The following is a 22808-nucleotide window of genomic DNA, read 5'->3' as shown; positions in this document are numbered from 1 at the left end:
AAATCTAGTATTGGAGGCAATAAACTGGAGCTATAAATTCAGCTACCTAGGTAGCTGAGTTTCTTTTATTTAATGCTTTTCAGGGCGGGGATATAGTTAGAGGCTCAGTGTCGTTTCAGCTGTCTAACTAAGTTCCTTTTAGTTAGAAGCTCAGGGGAGCTTCAGATATCTATTCAAGCTTTTTTATTTGATGCTTTGCTGGGTGGAGATATAGCTAGAAGCGCAGTGCAACTTCAGCTACCACCCCGCTATAGATCTTCATAATAGGCCCATGGATCGTCAGCTATGCAAGTCGTCAAATGTCTCATACAATAGCGGCAATTATCGCGTATGATATCACCACTTCTCCGCTCCGCCTCTTAGCCAAGCCTTATGACGAAAGGTCGCGGAATGTGTGCTGTACTTATGTATGTATGTCCAAGGGGGGCAACGATAAGGAACCGCCTTGTGCGGCTATGTTCAACCCTCATTTAACAAAATACAGGTGTGAAAAAGGGGGTTGACCGAGGTGTAAAGATGCCGGGACCCTTCGCGAGTTTTGTTGGGGAGAAGATCGCTCGACCTTTCAATTAGTGGATGTCGATCGACGATGTTTCTCCACTCCTCCGGGATTCCTCGCTGGTGTCAGAATATCAAGCTCCTCTGAAGAGCGCCGGATGGGGTTCCTGAACCCAAATAGTCCTGCCCCCCGCATCGGCAAATCAAAGGCCAAGTTCGAGGGTCCAGGAGGGAGTCCGAGGGGCTTCTTCCAGAAGAGCGCTATGGCGACCTAACAAAGAGACCATAATTGGCGTGCTGTCGAGTGACGTTGCTGCTGATTTGTTCCACCGCGCAACTCCCCACTGTGTCTTTTGCAGTCCCAACAAGCTAGCCTCGGTATGCTAACCCTCCTAACTGCTCCTGACCGTCCCATCCCTCCCAGCCCTCCGCAGAGTCTCCCTTCCGTACTCGTAATAATGAATAAGACAGACGTCTCAAAGCCCGTGGGACGACTGACCGCCACCATCCCACAACCCACATCGACGTCATGCCGCGTGATTCCAGGCCTCTATCGATCTTCCTGTTAGCATCCTATGAGCATCCTCCGTCGGCACTAGCAGCACTTCTTCTGATTACTGTACCAATATCATTCGGTCATTGCTGGATTGCTCGACCCCTGCCCCCTTCCCCCGAACACCCGCAGCTCCTCAATCCTTATTATTTTCATTCTCATTAATAATACCGATCGTCGTGTGCTCGAGGCGGGATGACGCGATGTGCTTTAAGGGACGAATGGGCGGGAGAACTGCCACGTGCGGGAGCCTATTATTGTCTATTAGGTACTGGGAGACTACTGTAACATTAACATTAAGAGCTCCAGCGCGGGGCAAACAGCCGCCGTCAAAGATGGAAAAAGCTGATATACTGTTATTTCTTCCAAACGAGGTGCCATATATGTATCTATCAAGTTATCAACTACCGTACAGTACCGTACTGTGCTGTACCGTGAAGGCCTGCACTAGTAACTGTAGTTCGGGCTCGGGGATTGTTCTCCACATCGGTATCGGTACCTGTACAAGATATGCACAACCTTCTAATCTACACTCTTTTGGGCGGAAGACGCGGCCGATTATGCGGAGGTACTATACGAAGTGCTTGTGCGCGTAAACCGCTTTACAGAATATATCTGGCAGGGAAGGGTACATGTATAGTACATAGTACCTGCGTAGCGTGGAGAAGTAGTATTACCCCGTACAGTACCTCGAGAGCTTAAAGGGGGGGCGCATCTCGATGAGCAACTGGATCGGGATCAACATGATTAGTTTACATACCTAGGTAACTTACAAATCGCCGGTACATCGAAGTGCTGTACAGTAATAATCATACATCTTTGTATCTTGATCAGCCGCAGATACCGGTACTTGCACCCAGCCCGCCATGGCCATGTTTGTGGCGGAAGAAACGCCTTCAGCTCTGGAAAGCGCCTTGTTGCCTCTAGGGCTGAAGCTGGGGCGATCAGGACGGACGGCGACCCCATTCCTAGACCGCAAAGTACATGTATTCTCACACCCCTATTTACGATATTTTGGAATTCGAGATTCCGCCCTTTGCAATAGGTAGAGGTAATAAGTAATAAACCTTGCCCTTAAATCTTCTCAAACACACCAACACAACCCAAACAAAGTCCAAACCCTTACTCGTACGGTATCAGACTTGAACTTCCAACACCCCCGTTCCCTCCTCCTCCTTTGCGTCCCACCTCAACCTTTTAGCCAGCAATATTACGTCCGTAGTACGAAGATTACTCGGTATTCGTCCTCGAGAACTCGCCTCCCACCCTGGAACCCCTACCCAGCACCCCGTCCATAGTGCTGCCCGAGAGACTGTATATCAGCGTCCTCATCCACACCCCATATCCACAATCCATCGAGCATCTAGACCCTCTCTCTGCCGATCTCCCAACTTTCCAAGCCGCGCGACAACAGCAGCCCCGCCAGGGAGGAAAAAGGGGGGCCGCAGGAAATCTACCATTGTATCCTCCCGAAACTGTTCACCGCATCGCCCTCGTGTCTCTCGCCAGTCAACCCCGTCGATTCGGAGGAGTCTGTCTCGCGCATCCTGTTGGGCTGACAGCTGCTGCGTTACGCTCGAATTCGTCGCTCTCGTCATTCGACGTCATCACGACCCCTTTCGATCCCTCCAACAACCGCCTCATAACCCTTCGCGCACCTCCCGCGGCGTGGCAAGTCGCCCTTTACCGATCCCTCGATCTCTCCTCTATACCCGCTTGCCGATCCGGCCCCCGCCACCTCTCGATATCCTCGAGCCTCATAACCAAAAGACCGCTGTTATTCAATATTCGACCGCTATGGATAGGAGGAGATAACCCAGGTTTAGAATCCCACGTTGCCCCCGAGTCCGCCCATCAGTTAGGATCGAGAGAGAGCCATCACAATGGTTGCAAAGACCGCCATGAGGCCGACGCTTCGGTCGTCACACTCCCACTCGCACTCGAGCTCGACTTCACACCCCCAATCGCACCGAACACTGTCGCGAAAATCTTCATCACCTCTAAGCCCGGCATTGCGAACGTCGGGCTCGCAATTACCACCCAGTTCCGCAACAATACGGACGTCAACCGGCTCCCAAACAGGTGTCCGGGCATCAAGCCCAAATTACTTTGGCCTGATTGTTGAATCTGCCAGCACTCCGCGGGATTCAGCCATAGGCCCAAAACATAACTGGAGCCCGACGTCAGCCATACTTCCTTTTGGAGGAGTATCTCCAAAGCATCTACCCTTAGATTCGAATCCAGATTTCGAGGCCTTTAGAAGGCAGACGGAGGAAGTCAAGGGCTTCAGTTTAGGACATGGCAATCTACAATATTTCGCATCTAGTCCGGGGCCGAGACTTGATCACAAGCCAACCAGGTCCGATGTGAAGGAGCACCTTCCATCCCCCAAGGTACGGCATGGAGCAGCTGATGGGACGGAGGTCGATGGGGGACCGAGTCCAGGTCAGGCTGCGTCAGGTCAGATGAGGAGTGCCGTGGAGAGGTCACTGTCTACATCATTCTTCGACCTCCCACGTCAAGAATCGCCGGCTATGATTAGTTCTCCGGAAACTAGAGAACAGCGTAATATGATCTCCAGCATCGAAAACAGACATCCACGTCTATCTCTACCCCATAATAAGGCGGATCCTCCGACGCCCCCGGACAGACAGCAAAATGCCAGCGCGCCTCACCGTGCCGCGACGCTCCCGAGCTTGCTCGAGCGTGGGCCTGCCATGATATCTCCATCTCAACTGCGAGATATCATGAAACGACTGCCTCCCTCGGACTTCCTACTCCTGGACCTTCGCGTCTCCCCTCAATATGCGACATCACGTATTGAGGGTGCTTTGAATCTATGCATACCTACAACCTTATTGAAACGGCCCTCTTTTAATCTTAAGAAACTACAGGACACATTCACGAACGATCTTGAGAGGGAAAAGTTTTCGAATTGGAAGACTGTGAAACATATCGTGGTTTATGATGCATACTCCTCGGAGAAGAGGGATGCCGTGCCCGCAATGAATACACTTAATAAATTCTTTAATGAAGGCTGGGAAGGCACCAGCCATCTCCTAAGAGGCGGGTTTAGAGAATTCGCAAAGTGCTGTCCCCAGCAGGTCGATGACCGCTCCACGAAGGGGGCACAGCCATCAAAAATTAATTTGTCTCTGGGGACCTCACAATCAGTCGCCGCACCAGTTGCTGGTGGTTGCATGATGCCAGCAAACAAGAATCCGGCCAATCCATTTTTCAGTAATATCAGACAAAACCAGGACTTAATTGATGGCGTAGGACAGATGGATGTCAAGCTTCCGGAATCGATTAGTGAAAGCCCTGAGAAATATCTCCCAGAATGGCTTGTCAAGGCTACGAAAAAGGAGGATCACGGGAAGAGGATTTCGGACAATTTTCTACGCCTAGAGCTCGCCGAACAGGCGAGAATGAACAAAGCGCTCTCTGGAGGTGTCTTCTACGGAGCTGGGGCCACGGTCGCTGGTTCACAAGGTGTTCAGATTGCTGGTGTTGAGGAAGGTGGCAAGAACAGGTACAACAACATCTGGCCATTCGAACATGCCAGAGTCAAACTCCAAGGCCGCCCTCAAGGTGCTTGCGACTATGTTAATGCCAGTTATATCAAAGCGTCACGAAGTAACAAGAGGTATATCGCCTCGCAAGGGCCCCTACCTGCCACATTTGACGTAAGTTCCCGAGTCACTGACAAAATGAATTCGGCTAACATAGTTTATAGGATTTCTGGAGTGTTGTCTGGGACCAAGACGTTCGGGTGATCGTAATGCTCACGGCCGAAAAGGAAGGCGGACAAGTCAAGTGCCATCCATATTGGTCAAGCCAAGATTACGGCCAACTACGGCTCAAGAGCCTTTCAGAAAAGAAAGTGTCTCTTGATCCCAAGCAGCGTCGTATGTCTGAAAGCCGTCGAGATACCTCAAGAAGGAGGGCCAATACCACTATGGAAAGTGCCCCTCCGGCTCCGGCGTCTGAGATACCTTATGCTATTGTCCGCAAATTCACTCTTTCGCATGCTGCCCATCCATTTACGCCGATGCGTGAGATTACACAGGTGCACTACTCCTCCTGGCCGGATTTTGGGGCGCCGGCAAACGCAAACCAGCTCCTGAGCCTCGTCGAGCTCAGTAACTTGATGCAGCATACTGCAGCATCACCTACCCAGTCACCCCGATCAGACGATCCCGAACTGGATCAATCGCCTAGGCCCATGCTCGTGCACTGCAGTGCTGGCTGTGGACGCACCGGCACTTTCTGCGCCATCGATTCGGCTATCGACATGCTAAAGCGCCAGCGCAAAGAACTGACAGGCGGGGTTACGCCAATGGAAGTAACCTCCCAGAGCGAAGGAGGTGATTATTTGGGCAAAGGGAAACAAGTGCCTGGAGATAGCGACTGGATCTTCAATCAAGATATCGATCTGGTTGAGAAGACGGTTGAGGATTTTAGAGGCCAGCGTCTGAGTATGGTGCAGAGCTTGAGACAATATGTCTTATGTTACGAGGCAGTAGTAGAGTGGATCGCACAGCAACATGTCGGTCATAATAGCACTAGACGAGAGAGAAGTGGTAGTGATGGCGGCACGATGGAAAGAAGAAAGTCGAACTCATAATTTCACGACACCGAAGAGCAGATTCTATGGGGAAGTGATCGGGCGTTTTTTTTTGTCTAGCGTCTCATTTAGCATAAAGCATAGAGAGGGGGAGCAAGCATTTGTCTTCAAGCATTCTGGCATTTGAGGGGGGGAGAGGCGTTGGTGAGGTGTGGTGGTATCACACAGGGGTTTTAACATGGATTCAAGCACAGTTTATTCTATGAATATTCTGCCCGGTTTCTGCATTACATACTTTTGCATGGCGTGGAGTTGGCAAATACTGAGGGTTTTCAGTTGGTTATGGTTTCTGTACCTGGAGCGTGTCTATTAGATGTATGAACGCCCTGCCTTGTCTGGCTTGGGATTGTCGATATTATGAAGTAGAGGGAGAAATTAAACAGAGTCATGATTATGATTAAGATTCATTTGCGAATAGGCTTGCGTGGCTTGCTGGGTACTTTGCAAGTGATTGAGTTGTTGACTGGACGAGTTAGAGTTGAACGCCTGATGCGTGACGTGCACACACGCAAGGCTGTGCTAGAGACATCAAGGCATCCAGTCAATTATCCATCTCATGACCAGGCTTAGCCCTCAGCCCTCCGCCATCCAGTCACGGATCGACACAAAAGCACCAACCATGGCGGCTACACATGCTAAACATAGACGGGGGATCCCACCAAAGAAATTCTTAATTCTGATACCTCGGATAGCGTCGACTTGATGAGACATTATTCACTCCTTACTTCTAATGCTACCTACCTATAGTCTACACCTGACGTGTTACGAGTTCAAAACCACCTCAACACCGAGACGACAGCCGACTCTTGATCAGCCTCGCCGAGGAAGAACAACGCCACCCTAAGTTGTTCAGCGAACTTTCAGCCTTCGACTTCAAGATAAGATATGATGCAGTATGGAGGATCATAGCCCCATGAGCGAGGCCAAGCGGAGGCTATTCGGTATCTTTCGAAGCCACAGCAGCGCTTCAGACAGAAATGTACGTTGGGTCCTCAGAGCACCCATCTCGATGTTAAAACTAACCTGTAAGTCGTAGTCGCACGACCGAGATCGCAAATCTCCTCGACGGCCTTCATCTGCAAATCCGCGCTCCCCGCGAAGACGTCCGCGACCCCACTCTCCGGCTAGAACCCCGGAATCTCGCAAGTCCAACGCGAGCTATGCCTCGGAGGCTCTCGAGGCTCTCGAGGCTCCAGGCTTGACGGAATGGCCTCCTGAGGGTATATCGAAAGATGAGAGCCTCAAGCAGGGGAAGGCAATGGAGTGGATTGCGTCTGGTGTCCCCGTCATTAAAGGAATTCGGCACTCGATTCCACACGCTCCAGAGAAGTACTACAATCTATATGCGACGTGTGAGGGGAATGGAAAAGCTGGGAATGACCGCGCTGTCCCATTTACTGCTCCATTTACGGCTTCATCCTTTCGACTGCAAGGCCCAGACCCAGCGGAGCACCCTTGGGAAACGTTGGAGCATCCAAGTCTTTCATTTCGCACCGGTTCGAGGCCGGGCACAGTAACGCTGAACCATTGGGTAAGCTTATCTGGAAAGCCGAATCCAGCCATCGAGTTGAGAGAGCCAGGTATGAAACCGCGGGAAGTCGAACTATCAACCGTCCTGGAGCGCTTGATATATCTAGAGAGCGGTTTCGAAGAGGACTATGAGGATCTAATGTACCACAACCTGTACAAAAAGCTCCTCAAAGACCCCGACAAATTCCTGAGTCCACATAAGGCAATGGAGAAGCAGATTGCGGATCTGATCATCGTGCTCTCGCGAAGCGAATGGATCGATTTTAGCAGGCCTGAGAATCAAGTCGTGGCCAAGTTCTTCACTAGTGCTGCGTATACTGATCAGGGGAGATATAAGCTATTCTTTCACCAGCTACTTCTGAGTATGGAGCTTGATATGAGGATCCATTCCAAACATCATGCGGATTGGGCGAAGGAGCAGCTGCTCTCGCAGCTGCCACCTAAAATTGCGTGGGATTTGGCTCTGGCGAGGAAATGGCAGGAGTGCATGAGCATCGAGAGATATAAGACGGGTGGCGATCCTGAGCAGAGTACGCCCTACCAGCATAAGATCTATAGTACCAGGCTAATATGTGTACAGTAAAATTCCACCTCCTAATCAAAAAGTCACAGGTGAAAGCCCTGAGGAGGTTTGCCCGAGCCATGAAATGGCCCAACCTCGTAAAAGTCGACAACATCCTCAAAGAACGAGACCCCACTGTCAAACCCCTCGAAAATAGGAGCTCAGACGCCATGTCCTACTTCACGGGGATGATCCTCCCAGGCGTTACCCTCCCCTGGCTAATCATGAACTCCCTAATCGACTGTGACGACGATGTGGGCGCAAATGCCCTCGCTGCATTAACACATATGCATCCCAACAGCGGTTTCCAATACAAAGGCACAACTTACTGGTCTAGCATGTCTATCGTGGGCAAAGTGCTAGCTCCAACGTGCCGCGAAGTTGCTGGGTGGATAGGACCCGTTCGACCTGCACCGGATCTGCCACGCATAGGAATTGCCCGTATCCGTCAACGAAGACCAAAACAACTCCTCACTATCAGCGATGTGTTGAGTATGACGGAGCGCTCTGATCCTCTTGGCCCACCATCCGATTCCTATCCCGTCGCGGAATACCAGCTCCTCCTCCCAGACTCGGATGACTTCCACGACACAGTGCGGATAGAGAAGCTCGCCCTAAAACCACTACCCTCTGCATCCCCATCCCCACCCCAATCACCTGGAAGCAAGGATCCAAGCAGACCGATCATATACGATGCGGCTGTTCAATTCGCCATCGAAGGTCGTTCCTGGCCTTTACGACTCTCCTACGATGTTTCCTTCATATCCGCCTACCCCTGCGCTCGCGGCCCTCACCCTCTCTTCTACGACTATGAGTACAAATCCGTTAAAGTTTCTGAAATTCTAACAATCAAGGATTGGGGCGGGTTCAATAACCACACCAACCCTTCACCGGGGGAACCTGGATCACCGGGAAGCGGAGTCAAGGATAAGCAGAATGATTATGATGCCGAAAGGGTATTGGTAATTGAGGCGTTTGGTGTGCCTGATAATGAGGTTCTTGCGAGGGCTTGGTGTAGTCATTGGGGATTAAGCGCTATTATTGCGGATGTGGAAAGGACTTGGTATACATTCCCTTTGCTTTTATTCTATCCTGATATGTTGTCTCTCCTCCCTCATCCACATCCTCCATCATACTTCCCGTCTTTTAAAAATGTGGATGTGGACCTAAACTAATAATATCTTAGCATGCCATGTGCAATCCGCGAAGCGTACGCAGCGTGCGTTAACGTAGCTATTCTCGTCGAGGGCACAGCAGATGAAGAGAGCAATGCATGAAAACATCGGAAGGGTAGTTATGATCTTATGAGTGGCGTTTATTATGTCATGCGGTGGTTTTGGAAGATGAGCATATACTCGCTGGGGAAAATCGGACGGGGTTATGAACTTTTGCGGCGTTCTGGCCTGGCTAATGAGGTATGCATTTGATGAGGTAATGAAATGAGTAAATGAATGGATGAATGAACGGTGTTCGACTTTATACGTAAGGCGGTCTTGAAGCTTATTATGATATGCGTGTACACACAGCCTCAAGCTCTAGCACGATGAATCATTCTATCCTATCCTATCCTATCCCAACTTACACCCCATCCACCGCAGCTCACTATGCATCAAACCTCGCACCCCTTTTACGTTTCAGCCCATATAAACACCCCCTATTATAATCAGTAGCAAAATCAGCTATCTACTCGTAGATTATAAACTCCGCCACATTTCTAAACATACTAGCAAGATAGCACTCCAGCTAGCTACTTATTACACATTACTAGGATCCTTGACGTCTTAGTTCTGTACTGAGTAAATCATAGAGTCAAGACGAGGGTCATGCATTCGAGAGCCTAAAGTGAGGCAATTATTGTGCTACCTATTGACTGGTTAAAAGTAATTTGCTGCCTTATAGATAAAAATGAGGGGTAAGTTACTCGTACAGCCAGATGGGCAGCAAATCATTCGGTATAATGTAGATGTGGGGTGATCTCAAGTTTGATAGATTTAAGCCTGAGATTTCGATACTATGACATATATTTGTTTATTCCGTACAATACTATTTCTATTTATGGTTCCGAGCCCGATGCTACCTTCCTAGGACCGCTATGAATGCATATAGAGACGATGTGACAGATTCGCATGTGGTCGAGGAAAGCGCTGTTGTGCTTGTACTATACATTATGGTACCCAATAGCTGACTTAGATCCCCTTCTGTCTAGTAAGCTCCGTTTGGTGGATTCTTCACCGACATATGGGGATTTAAACAGCAGTTGGGGAGCTAGAGAAGATAGGCCCCGACGGTGTAGATGTGCGGTTGGTGATACAGTGCTTTGATAGCGAGTACTAGCCTAGAATGGGCGGCTTTATGAAAAGTTGGTGGTTTAGGAATAGAATTCCCTTGATCTAGAAAGTCGCTAGACGTTTATGCCTCTAAGTGTCCAAAACCCAGTCTCGTAGTCTAAAATGGCACCCGATTCATTGGCCCTGGTAAGGGAAAGGCGCTCCATTATGAGCAGGAACCTTATGTTTTTCCTGACTCGGAACCCAGCCAACCTCCTCAATCGGCCATCGAATCCACAACCGATGGTCTTCATCAAGCAGCTCGTACACTTTCGACAAGAGTTGCAAAGCACTCCCCTCCATCCACCAGCGATAATCCATCAACTTCAACAACACACAGAAGTGCCCAAAGATCGCCAGAGCTTCCTGCGAATGGCCACGCACCAGACCAAGGAACTCTCCGTGAACCCGGAAAAGCCAGATGAAGATGTCGGAAGGCTCGCGATCCTGGGAACCCTGCTTATAGATGGCAGCGAAGGACTTGCGTAGCTCTTCGATGGCGGCGTGGCATGTGTGAAATGTCCGCTCGTCAACACCGGAGCTGTTGAGAAAGTGGCGAAGCTCTTGTAGCGGGTCTTGCTCGGGCGGGAACGCAAGTGCGTAGTTTTCTCTCATGGCGTCCCGCCGACGGCCGGCTTCGAACATCGGCCCTAGGGGGCCTTTGACGAGCGCATCGAGAGCCGTGGTGAGGATGGAATGGGCTCCTTGCAGTAGGCTTAGCCAATCCGATATCCCCGTGTCGCCCGCCGATCCCAGCAATTGATCCGAATCCCGCGGACCGGCCAGCGAGAAGAATAAAGTCAAGGCCGAGAATACATATAGGGCCGAGCAATTCTCCTCGGTGACGTTGGGTAGGATCGATGTTGCGGTCCGGAGGCCGCTCTGGTGTTGGTTGAAGGCTTGTGAGAGATAAAACTCCCGCTTTTCGGGTAGGAAATGGGCCATGTGTAGAGCAGAAACGGCGAGGATGCCACGCATAACGAAGTCATTCGAGATTCCAAGCTGGGGCACATTTACCTTCCATAGCGTCTTAAGAGCCGGGTCATTATGTAAGGTAAGGCATGTCGATACGGAGAAGTTGTGGAGGAGCTCTAGATCTATCATGTTCAGACCTACTGGCTCGTGCCGCACCGACGGAAGATTTAGATTTCGACTAAAGCTTGGAAGCGGCAGTCCAGGAGCATGCGATGCGGGTGTACCGACTGAGCCTGATGGTGTGCTGACATATTGTGGTAGGGAGTTTGCGGGACTCGCAACACTTGAACCTGGTGATAGATTTGCTGGCGACAGGAAGAAGTCGCATGCAACAGAATGCTTCAAGCAGTTGGTACACGACGGGCGTTTTTCATCGCACTTATGTTTGAAGCAAAAGTTAGAATTGGGTACCAAGGACGATCAATCAGGAAGACTCATGTTAAATCGTACTGATTGGGATTGGATAGGGGGGAGATGTTGATGTTATTCTCGGGGGGTGGGGGTCACATGACACGACTTCGCTTCACGATTTCAACTCTCAGATGATGACGCAGAATAGGAAAAGGACATACCTTGATCTTTCTCTGTTTGCAAGTCCGGCAGCCCGTTCTTGTCTTTCTATGCGGCTTGCGTGATGCTGGCTTCATCCTGAATTCCGGCGGGTGGACTTGTCTCGAGGCTTCGTCGTCCAAGCTCAAGTCCTCGCGCTTGACAAATTGCTGCAAATTGCTGCAGTTCCAATCGAACGCGATTGAGCCGCGTCGCCCTCCACTCCACAGACACCGGTTGGAAGCACGCTTTCACAGGTCCGCGATAGGATCAAGCCTTTTAGAGTCGGCGATGCTTGCAATCTGGGAAATCCGGGCGGTGAGAGGCTGTTTCTTCGTTATGAACTGCGTTGTTGTTGGTCTGGAGAGATACGGATACGTCGGACTTCGTACTAGTGTACGAATGCGAGTGGTATACATAATAACACGCCACATATGTGATATATGCACGCGCTTGTCACGGTACAACTGGAGTGTGCTCCAACATAACCTTTCAGATATTCTCCCTATTAAAATCAAATCAGCAAGTAGATCCTACTAGGATTCTTGTCTCGCTGTTACTACATTTCTAATATTATTTGGGCTACTTACATTCATTCTGAGCCAAAGCACTTATTAGAAGTCAGACGACGCGAGGACGAGGAACAGATAGATGGTAGAAGGCAGATCACATCTTATGTAGCTTGATATTATACACTCATATTCTTTACTACCAACATCTACCCAAGCTACTGAAATTCAAGCCGTTTCCCCATCTTTAGCACTAGCGCCATTATACTCCCTCAGCATGGCCTCCCTGACCATGTCCCCGCACAGCTTCGCCGTCGGATTTGCACTAACCGCCAACGCCTTCGCAACCTCATTCCCATATCGCCCACCCCACATAAAATCCCTCGACGCCTGCTCAGCAAACTCCGTCGCACTCCACCCTGCCTCCCTCCTACCCTGGTCTATCCGTAACTCTGCTGCTTTCACGCTTAGTCGTTTGGCAGTCAGGTGGTATAGCGCTCCACGTTGTGTGTATGCCTGGGAGAGGGTTCTTGCGGCGCGTGGGGAGAGGGGTGTGTAGGGCGTGGGAGGTGCAAGGAGGGAAATCGCGGCATCGAGGTCAGCGAGGAGGGTTGACGAGATGGACAGGAAGGCTGTATCTGATGCTGTGGTATCGAGGGGCGGTGCTTCGTCTTTTCTGAGCGAGCTTGTAGGATTGGAATCTGGAGACTTGACGAGTATCCCGTCGCCGTAAACCCTTCGTAGAGCTTGTGCTCGATTATTGCGGGCGCTGGCGTAGTTGGGATATTCGCGTATTAGCTCGCCGAGGTTCTTGAGACTGGATTCATATTGGGCGAGAGCCGACGTTGGTTGTGGCTGAGATACGGCGGGTTTGAGGCCAGCTATCTGGAGCTCCACGGCTTGGATGGAGGATATTATGACAAGTTCGCGAGTGCTGACGGTTTGATAAAGGGAGGAGTCTGCGACGTGGGGATCTTTTGGGAGGGAAGAGTCGATCATGAGGGGCGCTGATGCTGAAGAACTTGCTTCGGGATCTTTCATCTTTTCGAGGACGAAGAGATCGTGATGGGTAAGAGATGGTGACATATTGAGGGTGTTTGTGGTACGGTATGTATGAATGGATCCAGGTGTCAGGATTTCTTGTCTCTGTGAATAATGACGATCCGAACTTGTGGCAGCAACTTGAAGCTCAGGCTTTCTTCTTAGTCGGAAGGGATGAGGAGTGAGAATAAGACGAAGGGAGAGAGAGATGACAAAATGATACAGGAGATGCTGATATGGACAATGATAGATAGTAAAGAGGGTAACCCGTTACCGATTGATATTGAAGTCAACTTCCTACCGTGTTAGAGTTCCAAGGACTTACTAATTACCTACCTTTACGTAGTACTACCATCACCCACCACCACCGTCAGATGGTTGATGTTGGACGTTGGACGTTGGACAGTGGAGGAAGTGGGAGACGGCGAGATAGCTGGTTTGGCAGTGAGGTCAGAAGGCCGCTTCAAGCCGAACCTAAGCGACACCTCCAAATTCCGCCCTTCCCAGCACGCTAGCCCGAACAGGCAATTCTGACATCCACTCCAAACGCAACTCTGCCACCCAAGAGGCAAGAGGTGTACGACATGCGAGGTAACTATTAGACTGCCTAGGTATGGTAAGGGACCTATGCAACTCTCTGATTAGCAAAACAAGCAAGTGCGGATTTATCTAATCGCCAGAGTTAAGCCGAAATGCTACGCCATGTCATATAAGACAGCCACAACCGCAGTCGTAGGTAGCGGTACTCAGTCCTCTTCTATTCTTTGTATACAGCGTCTATCTATCTGTCATTCGATTCCTATTCCCCAGCATTCACCAGCCGGGCAAGGTCCTGAATAAACTCCTACTTCTAGCTGGGAAGAGAAGACAAAGGCATTCTTGTCTGATACAAGACCCTACTTGACTTTTCTTGCCTCTCCATCACATCTATCATGGCGCCTTCAGCTATCACACCACCAGTCTTAACTCCCACATCTCTTACCTTCCCGACCTCCAACCACACATCCGGAGCTGTTGGTGATACGCCCAATTTCCACGGTTACGATCACATTACCTGGTACGTAGGGAACGCCAAGCAAGCTGCCTCCTACTACACCACCCGTCTCGGCTTCTATACCATCGCGTACAAAGGCCTCGAGACCGGAAGCCGATACATTGCCTCTCATGTCGTAGCAAACGGCGATATCAGATTTGTCCTTACGTCTCCCATTAAATCATACTCATGTCTCGCCGACGACGACGAGCAGATCACTCCTGAAGAGCGGACGCTTCTAAAAGAGATATATGAGCATCTGGAGAAACACGGAGATGCAGTCAAAGACGTGGCCTTTGAAGTCGACGATGTGGAAGCCGTATATCGGAATGCAGTCGAGCAAGGCGCCGTCTCAGTCCAACCTCCCCGCAGAGCCTTAGACAAGAACAATTACGGGTCGGTCTCAACAGCCATTATCAAAACATACGGCGATACAACCCACACCCTGATCTCCCGCTACTCATACGACGGCGTCTTCCTCCCTGGATACAAGGCCATCCCCGCCTCAAAAGTCGACCCCCTCCAACAACTCCTCCCCACCGTCACCCTCTCCGCAATCGACCACTGCGTCGGCAACCAAGACTGGGGCGCCATGGAAGAAGCCTGCGCCTACTATGAAAAATGCCTCTCCTTCCACCGCTTCTGGTCCGTCGACGACTCCCAAATATCCACCGAATTCTCCGCCCTAAACTCCATCGTCATGGCATCCCCCAACAACGTCGTCAAAATGCCCATCAACGAACCCGCCCCCGGCAAGAAAAAGAGCCAAATCGAGGAGTACGTAGAATTCTACGGCGGTGCCGGCGTGCAGCACATAGCGCTACGGACAAACGATATCATCTCCGCAGTGTCCAACATGCGCGCGCGGGGCGTGGAATTCATAAGCGTCCCCGAGACGTACTATACCACGATGCGGCAGCGTCTCAAGACCGATAAGCGGAGCTGGGCGCTCCAAGAGGATTTCGATACGATTCAGAAACTCAATATCCTGATTGATTTTGACGAGGGTGGATACCTGCTGCAGCTGTTCACGAAACCGCTGATGGATCGCCCGACGGTGTTTATTGAGATTATTCAACGGAATGAATTTGATGGGTTTGGAGCTGGTAATTTTAAGAGCCTGTTTGAGGCTATTGAGAGGGAGCAGGAGGAACGGGGGAATTTGTAGGAGTGTGGGATAGGAGAAATTCCATCCCGCTGTTTGGGGGGGCTGTAAGGTTAGCACATAGGCATAGCGTTTTCTGGGGGGGCCTTTGATAGGTACTTTTTGCGTGCTATATCCCAATTCACGACGTATGAATCCTCTAAAATCGTATCTAATGACAGGCATCTTGTGTGAATTTCTCAAACTGTAGAAATCTAAAATTCGAATGTTCAACAAATTATGGTACTTTTAGTGAACCTCTTAAGTCACTCACACACACAAGCATGCAAGGCGAATAAATGTACATAAAAAGGTAGGTACTCTGTTAGTCTATTTTAATTAAACAAAAACAAGCTAAGGACATGATGGTGATCTATACAATCTGTCGGATACGGCAGTACAAACAACATGCACATATGTATTTACAATTTCGCCTTCATAGAATCCTCCGCAAGGGATTCCTCATACATAATATCAAGCTCCTGTCTGAATTTCTTTGCTGTCTGCGGGCGTTTGAGTTTCAGGCTGTAAGATATTACATTAGTACAGATGATCCGAGCCCGGGAGATGGTTAGGGGGGAAACTTACGTAGGGGTCAAAAGCTGGTTCTCAATGGTAAATGGCTCAATGTCAAGATACACGTTGCGAACGCGCTCGTAGCTGTTAAACTTATTCTTCTTCGCAATCTTATCCATGTCGCTGAGCAGGGCTTTTCGGACACGGATATCTTTCCCAGCGAGCTTGATGGCTTCGAGATCCGTGGGGTCGATATTCTGTTTTAGCACGCGGCTGGCGAATGGTGCGAATGTGACCGGATCAACGCCCCAGACGGAAACGAGGAATGCTTGGGTGGAGTCGCCGTGCACGTAGCCTTGTGTGAGGAGGTTGCTGTTGGCGAGGTAGACGTTCTCGATTCGCTCGGGGGAGATGTACTCTCCCTGGGCGAGCTTCAGGACGTTCTTAACGCGGTCGATGATCGTGAAGCGACCCATGGAGTCGATTTCGACGATGTCGCCGGTTTGGAACCAGCCGTCTTCCGTGAATGCCTTCTTGGTTTCCACCTCATTCTTGTAATACTCCTCGAAGAGTGACTTGCCCTTGAGCATCAATTGACCTCTTGGATTTGGGCTGTCTGTGACGAGGTAGTCCATATCTGGCACGGATTGCAAGCATGCTTCGAATGCCACTGCGAGCCCACCACAGTTTCCAGCTGAGTAGTCAGTGTGATGCTGCGCAAGCCCGACGGCATATGACTCTGTCATGCCGAAGCCCTGGATGAAATCATTGCCGAAAGCTGCTCGAAGGAATTGATGTAATGTAGGGTCCAGAGGTGCACTTCCAGTGACCATACCACGGGCACGTGTCAACCCCACGGCAGCCCTGATCTTGGGGGTGAAGAAGCGATCATAAAGCATGTGCTTGTTGGTTGCTTGTCCAGGAGGAAGCTTCATCGACGCTAACTTGGCATTGATCACATGTCGGCCGATGGTTCCCTTCATGCCTGGCGCATCAATTGTTGCAGCACGAATAGCTGAGCCGAACCGGTTAAATAGTCTGGGAACGGAGTTAAATCCAGTGGGTTGGAGCAGCTTCATATCGTCCACGAGTCCCAAAATGTCGCCACGGAAGTATCCAATCGAGGCGTTTGCAGAAAGAGCATTATGCTCCGTGACTCTCTGGTAAATATGTGCCAACGGAAGATACGAGATAACAACATCAGACGGGTCTGTATCTGATACCATCCGAGAAACAGTAATAGCGGCGACGGCATTTGCATGCTTTAAAACCACTCCCTTGGGATTGCCGGTCGTACCTGACGTATAGTTAATCGTAATGATATCGTCAGCGGCCGGAGCCTTCATTGGCCGTCCGGAAGCAGCACCAAGGGCCTCAACATCTTGCAAATAATGGATGGCGATGCCCGCATCCGCGGCAAGGGAGTTCAAAAGGTCTTTCTTGGAATATCCCGGTTGTTCTCCAGCATCAAGAGGATCCATACACACAATGAGCTTTAAAGTTGGGATCCGCGGGGCCAGCTTGAGCAGGGCTGGAACGTGGACGAGACTTGTGACAACGCAGGCTAGGGAGGCATGGTTGATAATGTATTCGGTGGTGTCGGGGCCGAGAGTGTCGTAGATGGAAACCGAATACAGCGACTGAGACATGCATCCGAGGTCTAAAATACCATCAGCTCGTAATTCAATCTAACACCCCGAGGACAGCTGAGACTCACCAGTGATCTGCCATTCCGGCCTGTTCTGGCACCACAGGCCAACACCGTATTTCTCATCCGTGATACCAGCCTTCTTGTGCAACTCGACCAGACCAGCGCCGAAGTTCTTTCGCCGCACTCCGACTTCCGCATATGACATCCATTCATACTTGCCAAAGCTCTTCGTGGCTGCGTCGTAAGGCCGGGACCCCAGACATCTCGCGTTTGGCTTCTTCTTCAGCGAGTATTCAAAGGAGTCGTGGGCGGTGCGAATATCCGGATGGATGGTCGAGATCAGCGGCGAGTTGATGCAGCGGAAATGGCGGTACACTGGGCTTCGACCTTCGCGCTCACTGCCCGGGATGGGGAGGGAGTACGGTGAGCCCGGCGGTGGAGGTGCTCTCAACGCCTTTATGTAGGCATTTGGGTCATGTTGAGTGGGAGCCATGGTCGTACAGATATTATCGGATCAGTATGGACAAGCAAAGGAGCGTCTGGAGCAACCAGGGCGTTAGCATACGGTATGGGGTATGGGGAAGCCGAGGGGCGAGGAGGATAATTTTCTACACGTACCTCTATCTCTATCTCTGTCTATAGCAACTGACAATGCAAGCTAGTAGTTCTCTCAACCAACGCTCTGCGATGCGAACAAAAGTACGAGGAAATGTGGTATTTGGGATGTTTTTATCTGGACAGTGGCCGCTCTGCGAAAGAAGACTGAAGGAGAGGAAACCTGGGGTTGGTTATGCTCGGTGAGGAATGCAGACTCGTGGTTCCGAATTAGCTTTGCATGTGGGTGAGCGACAACACTCCCGAGCTAAAAAGCAGGCCGAGGCACAGCACAGCGCCCGCAAGGAATATCCATCCTCCGGCGCCAGTTTTTGTGTTGATTGATGCAAACCAATTCCATGGCGTCGGAATATCGGCCCAATTAGGGAAGTTGTTGGAACTTTGGAAGAACACCGAGGGCGGAGGAGAATAAGGAGGAAAAGGGATATATACTCTGTATAGATATAAATTTATCGTCAACATTTGCGATGCGTGGGAAAATTCGTATATGCTTCCCCGAGTCATGATACTACCTAACCCGCTATGCAGATAAGGTATGCATAACCATAGTCCCGGGAAAAACAGTAGAGGTATTTACCGCGGCCCGGTTTATTATTATTATTCCCCCGCATTGCGCTTCTTCGGTATGACAGGACATCAGCGATGAGGGGACTCCGCCTTTCGCTACAGTAGCTGGCGGGATCTCAAAGATAAGGCTTCGGATTCCATTGTTCCCCCGCGTCCCACGTTTCCATTTGGGAGTCCTCCCCGAGTGGCCAAGCCGCAGTTGGCTTTTAGATTGACGAGTTTCCACCGCATCCTAAAAGGTTAGGGTTTAATGCGTTTAAGATTAAATACCCCTATGATTGCTAAGTAAAATATCCGACCGGAGTTGAGATGTGACTTGTGAATACACGTGTTATTGCAAGGCTGCCACGAGGAAAGTGGTGGAAGGAAGCTTAACAGTGGCAAACTTAACTCTACTCGGTCTTGAAGGACCAGGTTATCTACTACCAAAAGACTTCCCACAAATTTCACATATGCAAGTACCATTCTCTATGGAGGCCGGGAGGCCATGTAGTTTTAGTTTTTACTATTAAGAATCTAAGGAAACATTTGTATCTGGGGTATGACTCCGCCCACGCCCTTCAAAAACCACCCAAGGCCCAGTAGACAGTCTAGAGAGCAGTAGATAGATACATGCTCACGAAATAACATGTCTAGAACACCCGCGATCGCCCGTCTGGATGACTGTACAATGCAAGGTATGCAATGGTATTAAACACAAAGAAGAACTCCTCCGCCCCGAGGCACACATCAACAATGCGTGATGCGGCTCTGTTTCGAGGGATAAACTTTTATGCCGACTTCTCGTGTTGAGTGGACACACGTTGAAGCGAGACAACTATGAAACAAATTAGTACTTGGACTGAAACAAGGGGGATTGCGCAGCACGACTTACCAAAATCTTCTAGTGATCGTTGCTTCTGGTTCTTCTTAGGTGACTTTCCATGCATGAGGTTGTCGAATCCAGTGCTGTCCTGGAGGAGATAGTAGACACCTCCCATGATGCAGAAGACACCGAATGAGAAGACCCAAATACGGACGACGGCGACAATGGAGGTTTGGCCACCAACGAACCAACCGAAGAGGGTGAAGAAGGTTGCGATAATATCGACAATCAAGATAGCACCAGCCAGTTGCCACGAGGGGATGGAGGACCAGAAAGGACCGTTAGCACGAGTAATGAAAATAAGCCAGTTCTCAGTGAGCGAAATCTCCAGGAAGACGACCGGATCGAGGACACCGAAGTTTTGGACAATACCGCCATTCTCACCACGAGCAATCATAGTAGTAAGGGTGATCCAGGTACCGATGGCAAGGACAATACCGAGAAGGATGGACATACCCCACAGCTTGGGAAGGTTCCACTTGACTGGGGTCTTGGAGAATGGAGCATTGTCGTAAGCGATGGCCAAGGTGGCAACATCAGCGAAAATGGCGATGAATACAACCAATTCGATGTTGAGAGATCTGTTCAAGATGGCGATCCAAAGACCAAGGAAGATTTCCAAATGGAGCGACAGGGCAATACGGTAGACAACGTAGGCGTACATACGATGGAAAATCTGGCGGGAAGTCTTAAGAGCATCGATGATAGCACCGAGACCGGGGGCCAAGAAGACGATATCAGCGGCGGAACGAGCAGCATCAGATGCACCCTCGACAGCAATACCAGTATCAGCCTTCTTCAAGGATGGGGCATCGTTGACACCGTCACCAGTCATGGCAACGAGGTAACCACGCTGTTGGAGAATCTCGACGACATTGTACTTGTGTTGGGGGAAAACCTCAGCGAATCCATCAGCAGCCTCGACGAAATCATAGACCTCGGAACCTGGCATATCACCACCGCCACCGAGACCGAGACGTTCAGCGTTGTAGACGTTGGTACCAAGACCGAGTTGGCGGGAAGTCTCACGAGCGATACCGACAGCATCACCAGTCAACATCTTGATTGACAAACCGAGAGTCTTGGCTTCGTTGATAGTACGGGCAGTGTCGTGACGAGGAGGATCAGAGCACGGCATAATACCGAGGATTTCCCATTGGCCTTCACCACGCTTGCGGGCAACACCGAGAGAACGGAAACCACGAGTAGCGAATTCTGCGACCTTGTTCTTGTAGGCTTGGTCAATCTCGTCAGGGATAGGGTGGTCTTCCTCGACAGTCTTCAAAACGAAAAGCGGTGCACCCTTGACGCAGATAATGCGCTCTCCTTGCGGGGATTCGACGACAGCTTGAACCTTCTTGGAGACGGGATCGAAAGGATGGAATTCAATGACCTTGTACTTGGACAGAACGGACTTGGCACGGGGGTAGTATCGGAGTGCCTTCAAGAAAGCCTTGTCAATAGCATCAATACCCTTCTTCTTGCGGGAAGCAGCGAGACAGGCAGTCAACATGAGGTCATCGGGCTCGACACCGGGAACAGTGAAGGGCTCAGCGAGCGAGAGCTTGTTCTTGGTCAATGTACCGGTCTTGTCAGAGCAGAGGATTTCGACACCAGCAAGGGACTCAATGGCAGAGAGCTTCTGGACGATAGCCTTCTTCTTGGCGAGATAAGCGGCACCAACTGCCATGGTGGTAGTAACGACAGCGGGGAGACCGACGGGGACACCAATAATGGTGATGGCAAGAGTGTATTCGAGGATCGTGACGATTCCATTAGAGCGATAGAAGGACGAAACCCAGACGATCAAGAGGGTGAAGATGACCAAGATCAAGAGCACCGTACCGATACCGTTCAACACCTCAGTGAAATGACCGGTACCGCTGGAAGCCTGGTTGACGAGAGCGGCGGCACGGCCGACGAAGGTGTTATCACCAGTGGCAGTAATGACCATAAAGGCCTCACCACGCTTAACACCCGAGGAGGCGAAACATTGATCACCCTTGTGCTTGTCGACCGCGAGAGATTCACCAGTAATGGCAGATTGATCGACTTGGAGGAAAGCATCGTCGGTGACAATGCGGCCATCAGCGGGAATGATAGTGCCCTGCGCGAATATTGTGTTAGGACCGCATTACTTCGCAGGGGGAGCTGTTTTTTAGTTTCCGGGGCTAATCTTACCTCTTCGATCTGGAGGATATCTCCAGGCACGACCTCAGGCGCCTCGACCTCGAAAAGACGGCCGTCACGGAGAACGACGGCCTTGAGGGCGAGAGTCTTCTTCAATTCGTCGACAATGGAACCAGCTTGGAATTCTTGGATAAAACCGACGGCGGCGTTAAGCAGCAGCAGGGCGCAAATGACACCAAAATCGACCCAATCTTCGAGACCGGCGGCGAGCACGGCGGCAGCCTATCGGAGCGCAGATTGTTAGCACGGATCGTCTTCTCTCCTGATCGACGTACTCGTTCGTATTGCGCGCGTTGGCGCCTCGCATCCCAGGCCGAAATTTCGGGAATTCCTCGGGTGCTGGGACAGGGAAAAAACCAGAAGCGGCGAAAACGGGCGGAATGGCCGACAAATAAACAAGAAATAACAAGCAGGGAAGCAACTTGCAGGGCCAGAGAGAGCTTGGTCTTGGGAGACAGCAGCACGCACTGCTCGCTCTGGCTCTGGCTCTGTTTGCGCCAAACGGGCTGGGGAGAAATCGAGTAGAAGAAACACGCGCCAACGTACCTCCATAACGAATTGAATAGGGCCAATGAAGTATCCGAGGAACTTCAGGATCAGGTTCTCCTTCTCCTCCTTCATCTGATTCATGCCGTACTTCTTGCGGCGGGCGTGGACCTCGGACTCTGTAAGACCAATGCGGGTGTCGGTCTGGAGCTGGTCCTCGGGGACGACGCGTCCAGCTCCTGGAGCTGCCTCGACCTCGCCCTCCTCTTCCTCTAGATGGCCATCCTGGGACTCGAGCTCGTCGATCAGGGCGTCCATGTCCTCGTCCTCTTCCTCATCCTCGAGCGGCTTCTTGGTCGTCGTGGGCGGGGCGGCGGCATCATGGTGCGCGGTCTTCTCGTCGAAGGTGCCCGACTCAATGTTGGTGTTCAGGTGGTTAGGGTTGTCTGAAGAGGTGTTGCTAGAATACGTGCCCGACGCGCCGTGGGGAGCAGGAGTAGTGTCCGCCATTGTGTCTGACGCCTCCTGGGGAGGGAAGAAAATAACTGGGAGTCAGGTTTTGATGCTCGC

The 22808-nt window shown here is 50.8% G+C and overlaps 7 protein-coding genes across 7 annotated transcripts; 3 read left to right on the top strand and 4 right to left on the bottom strand.

Annotated features, from left to right (window-relative positions):
* Positions 1–1917: 1917 nt before the first annotated feature.
* BP5553_02603 (uncharacterized protein) lies at positions 1918–5678 on the top strand (the record flags this gene model as incomplete). Its single annotated transcript, XM_032011226.1, has 4 exons — positions 1918–2031; positions 2274–3133; positions 3186–4737; positions 4788–5678. The coding sequence occupies 4 exons, from the start codon at positions 1918–1920 to the stop codon at positions 5676–5678; spliced, it is 3417 nt and encodes a 1138-aa protein (XP_031870919.1).
* An 895-nt stretch (positions 5679–6573) lies between these two features.
* Positions 6574–9047, top strand: BP5553_02602 (Uncharacterized protein; the record flags this gene model as incomplete). Its single annotated transcript, XM_032011225.1, has 4 exons — positions 6574–6657; positions 6715–7738; positions 7789–8833; positions 8957–9047. 4 exons carry the CDS (start codon positions 6574–6576, stop codon positions 9045–9047), a joined length of 2244 nt encoding a protein of 747 aa, XP_031870918.1.
* A 1185-nt stretch (positions 9048–10232) lies between these two features.
* On the bottom strand, positions 10233–11719 carry BP5553_02601 (uncharacterized protein; the record flags this gene model as incomplete). The annotated part of the gene is made up of 2 exons (XM_032011224.1): positions 10233–11450; positions 11645–11719. 2 exons carry the CDS (start codon positions 11717–11719, stop codon positions 10233–10235), a joined length of 1293 nt encoding a protein of 430 aa, XP_031870917.1.
* A 639-nt stretch (positions 11720–12358) lies between these two features.
* BP5553_02600 (Uncharacterized protein) lies at positions 12359–13216 on the bottom strand (the record flags this gene model as incomplete). Its single annotated transcript, XM_032011223.1, has 1 exon — positions 12359–13216. The coding sequence occupies one exon, from the start codon at positions 13214–13216 to the stop codon at positions 12359–12361; it is 858 nt and encodes a 285-aa protein (XP_031870916.1).
* An 887-nt stretch (positions 13217–14103) lies between these two features.
* Positions 14104–15372, top strand: BP5553_02599 (putative 4-hydroxyphenylpyruvate dioxygenase; the record flags this gene model as incomplete). Its single annotated transcript, XM_032011222.1, has 1 exon — positions 14104–15372. One exon carries the CDS (start codon positions 14104–14106, stop codon positions 15370–15372), a length of 1269 nt encoding a protein of 422 aa, XP_031870915.1.
* Positions 15373–15770: 398 nt separating this feature from the next.
* BP5553_02598 (uncharacterized protein) lies at positions 15771–18008 on the bottom strand (the record flags this gene model as incomplete). The annotated part of the gene is made up of 3 exons (XM_032011221.1): positions 15771–15873; positions 15937–17524; positions 17582–18008. 3 exons carry the CDS (start codon positions 18006–18008, stop codon positions 15771–15773), a joined length of 2118 nt encoding a protein of 705 aa, XP_031870914.1.
* A 1459-nt stretch (positions 18009–19467) lies between these two features.
* On the bottom strand, positions 19468–22748 carry BP5553_02597 (Plasma membrane ATPase; the record flags this gene model as incomplete). Its single annotated transcript, XM_032011220.1, has 4 exons — positions 19468–19514; positions 19572–21669; positions 21744–21974; positions 22299–22748. The coding sequence occupies 4 exons, from the start codon at positions 22746–22748 to the stop codon at positions 19468–19470; spliced, it is 2826 nt and encodes a 941-aa protein (XP_031870913.1).
* Between the last annotated feature and the right edge of the window lie 60 nt (positions 22749–22808).

Source organism: Venustampulla echinocandica (genome assembly GCF_003357145.1).
Source record: "Venustampulla echinocandica strain BP 5553 chromosome Unknown scaffold_1, whole genome shotgun sequence".
In the NCBI taxonomy this organism is placed as follows: Eukaryota; Fungi; Ascomycota; class Leotiomycetes; order Helotiales; family Pleuroascaceae; genus Venustampulla; species Venustampulla echinocandica.
This window is presented reverse-complemented; position numbering and strand designations above follow the sequence as displayed.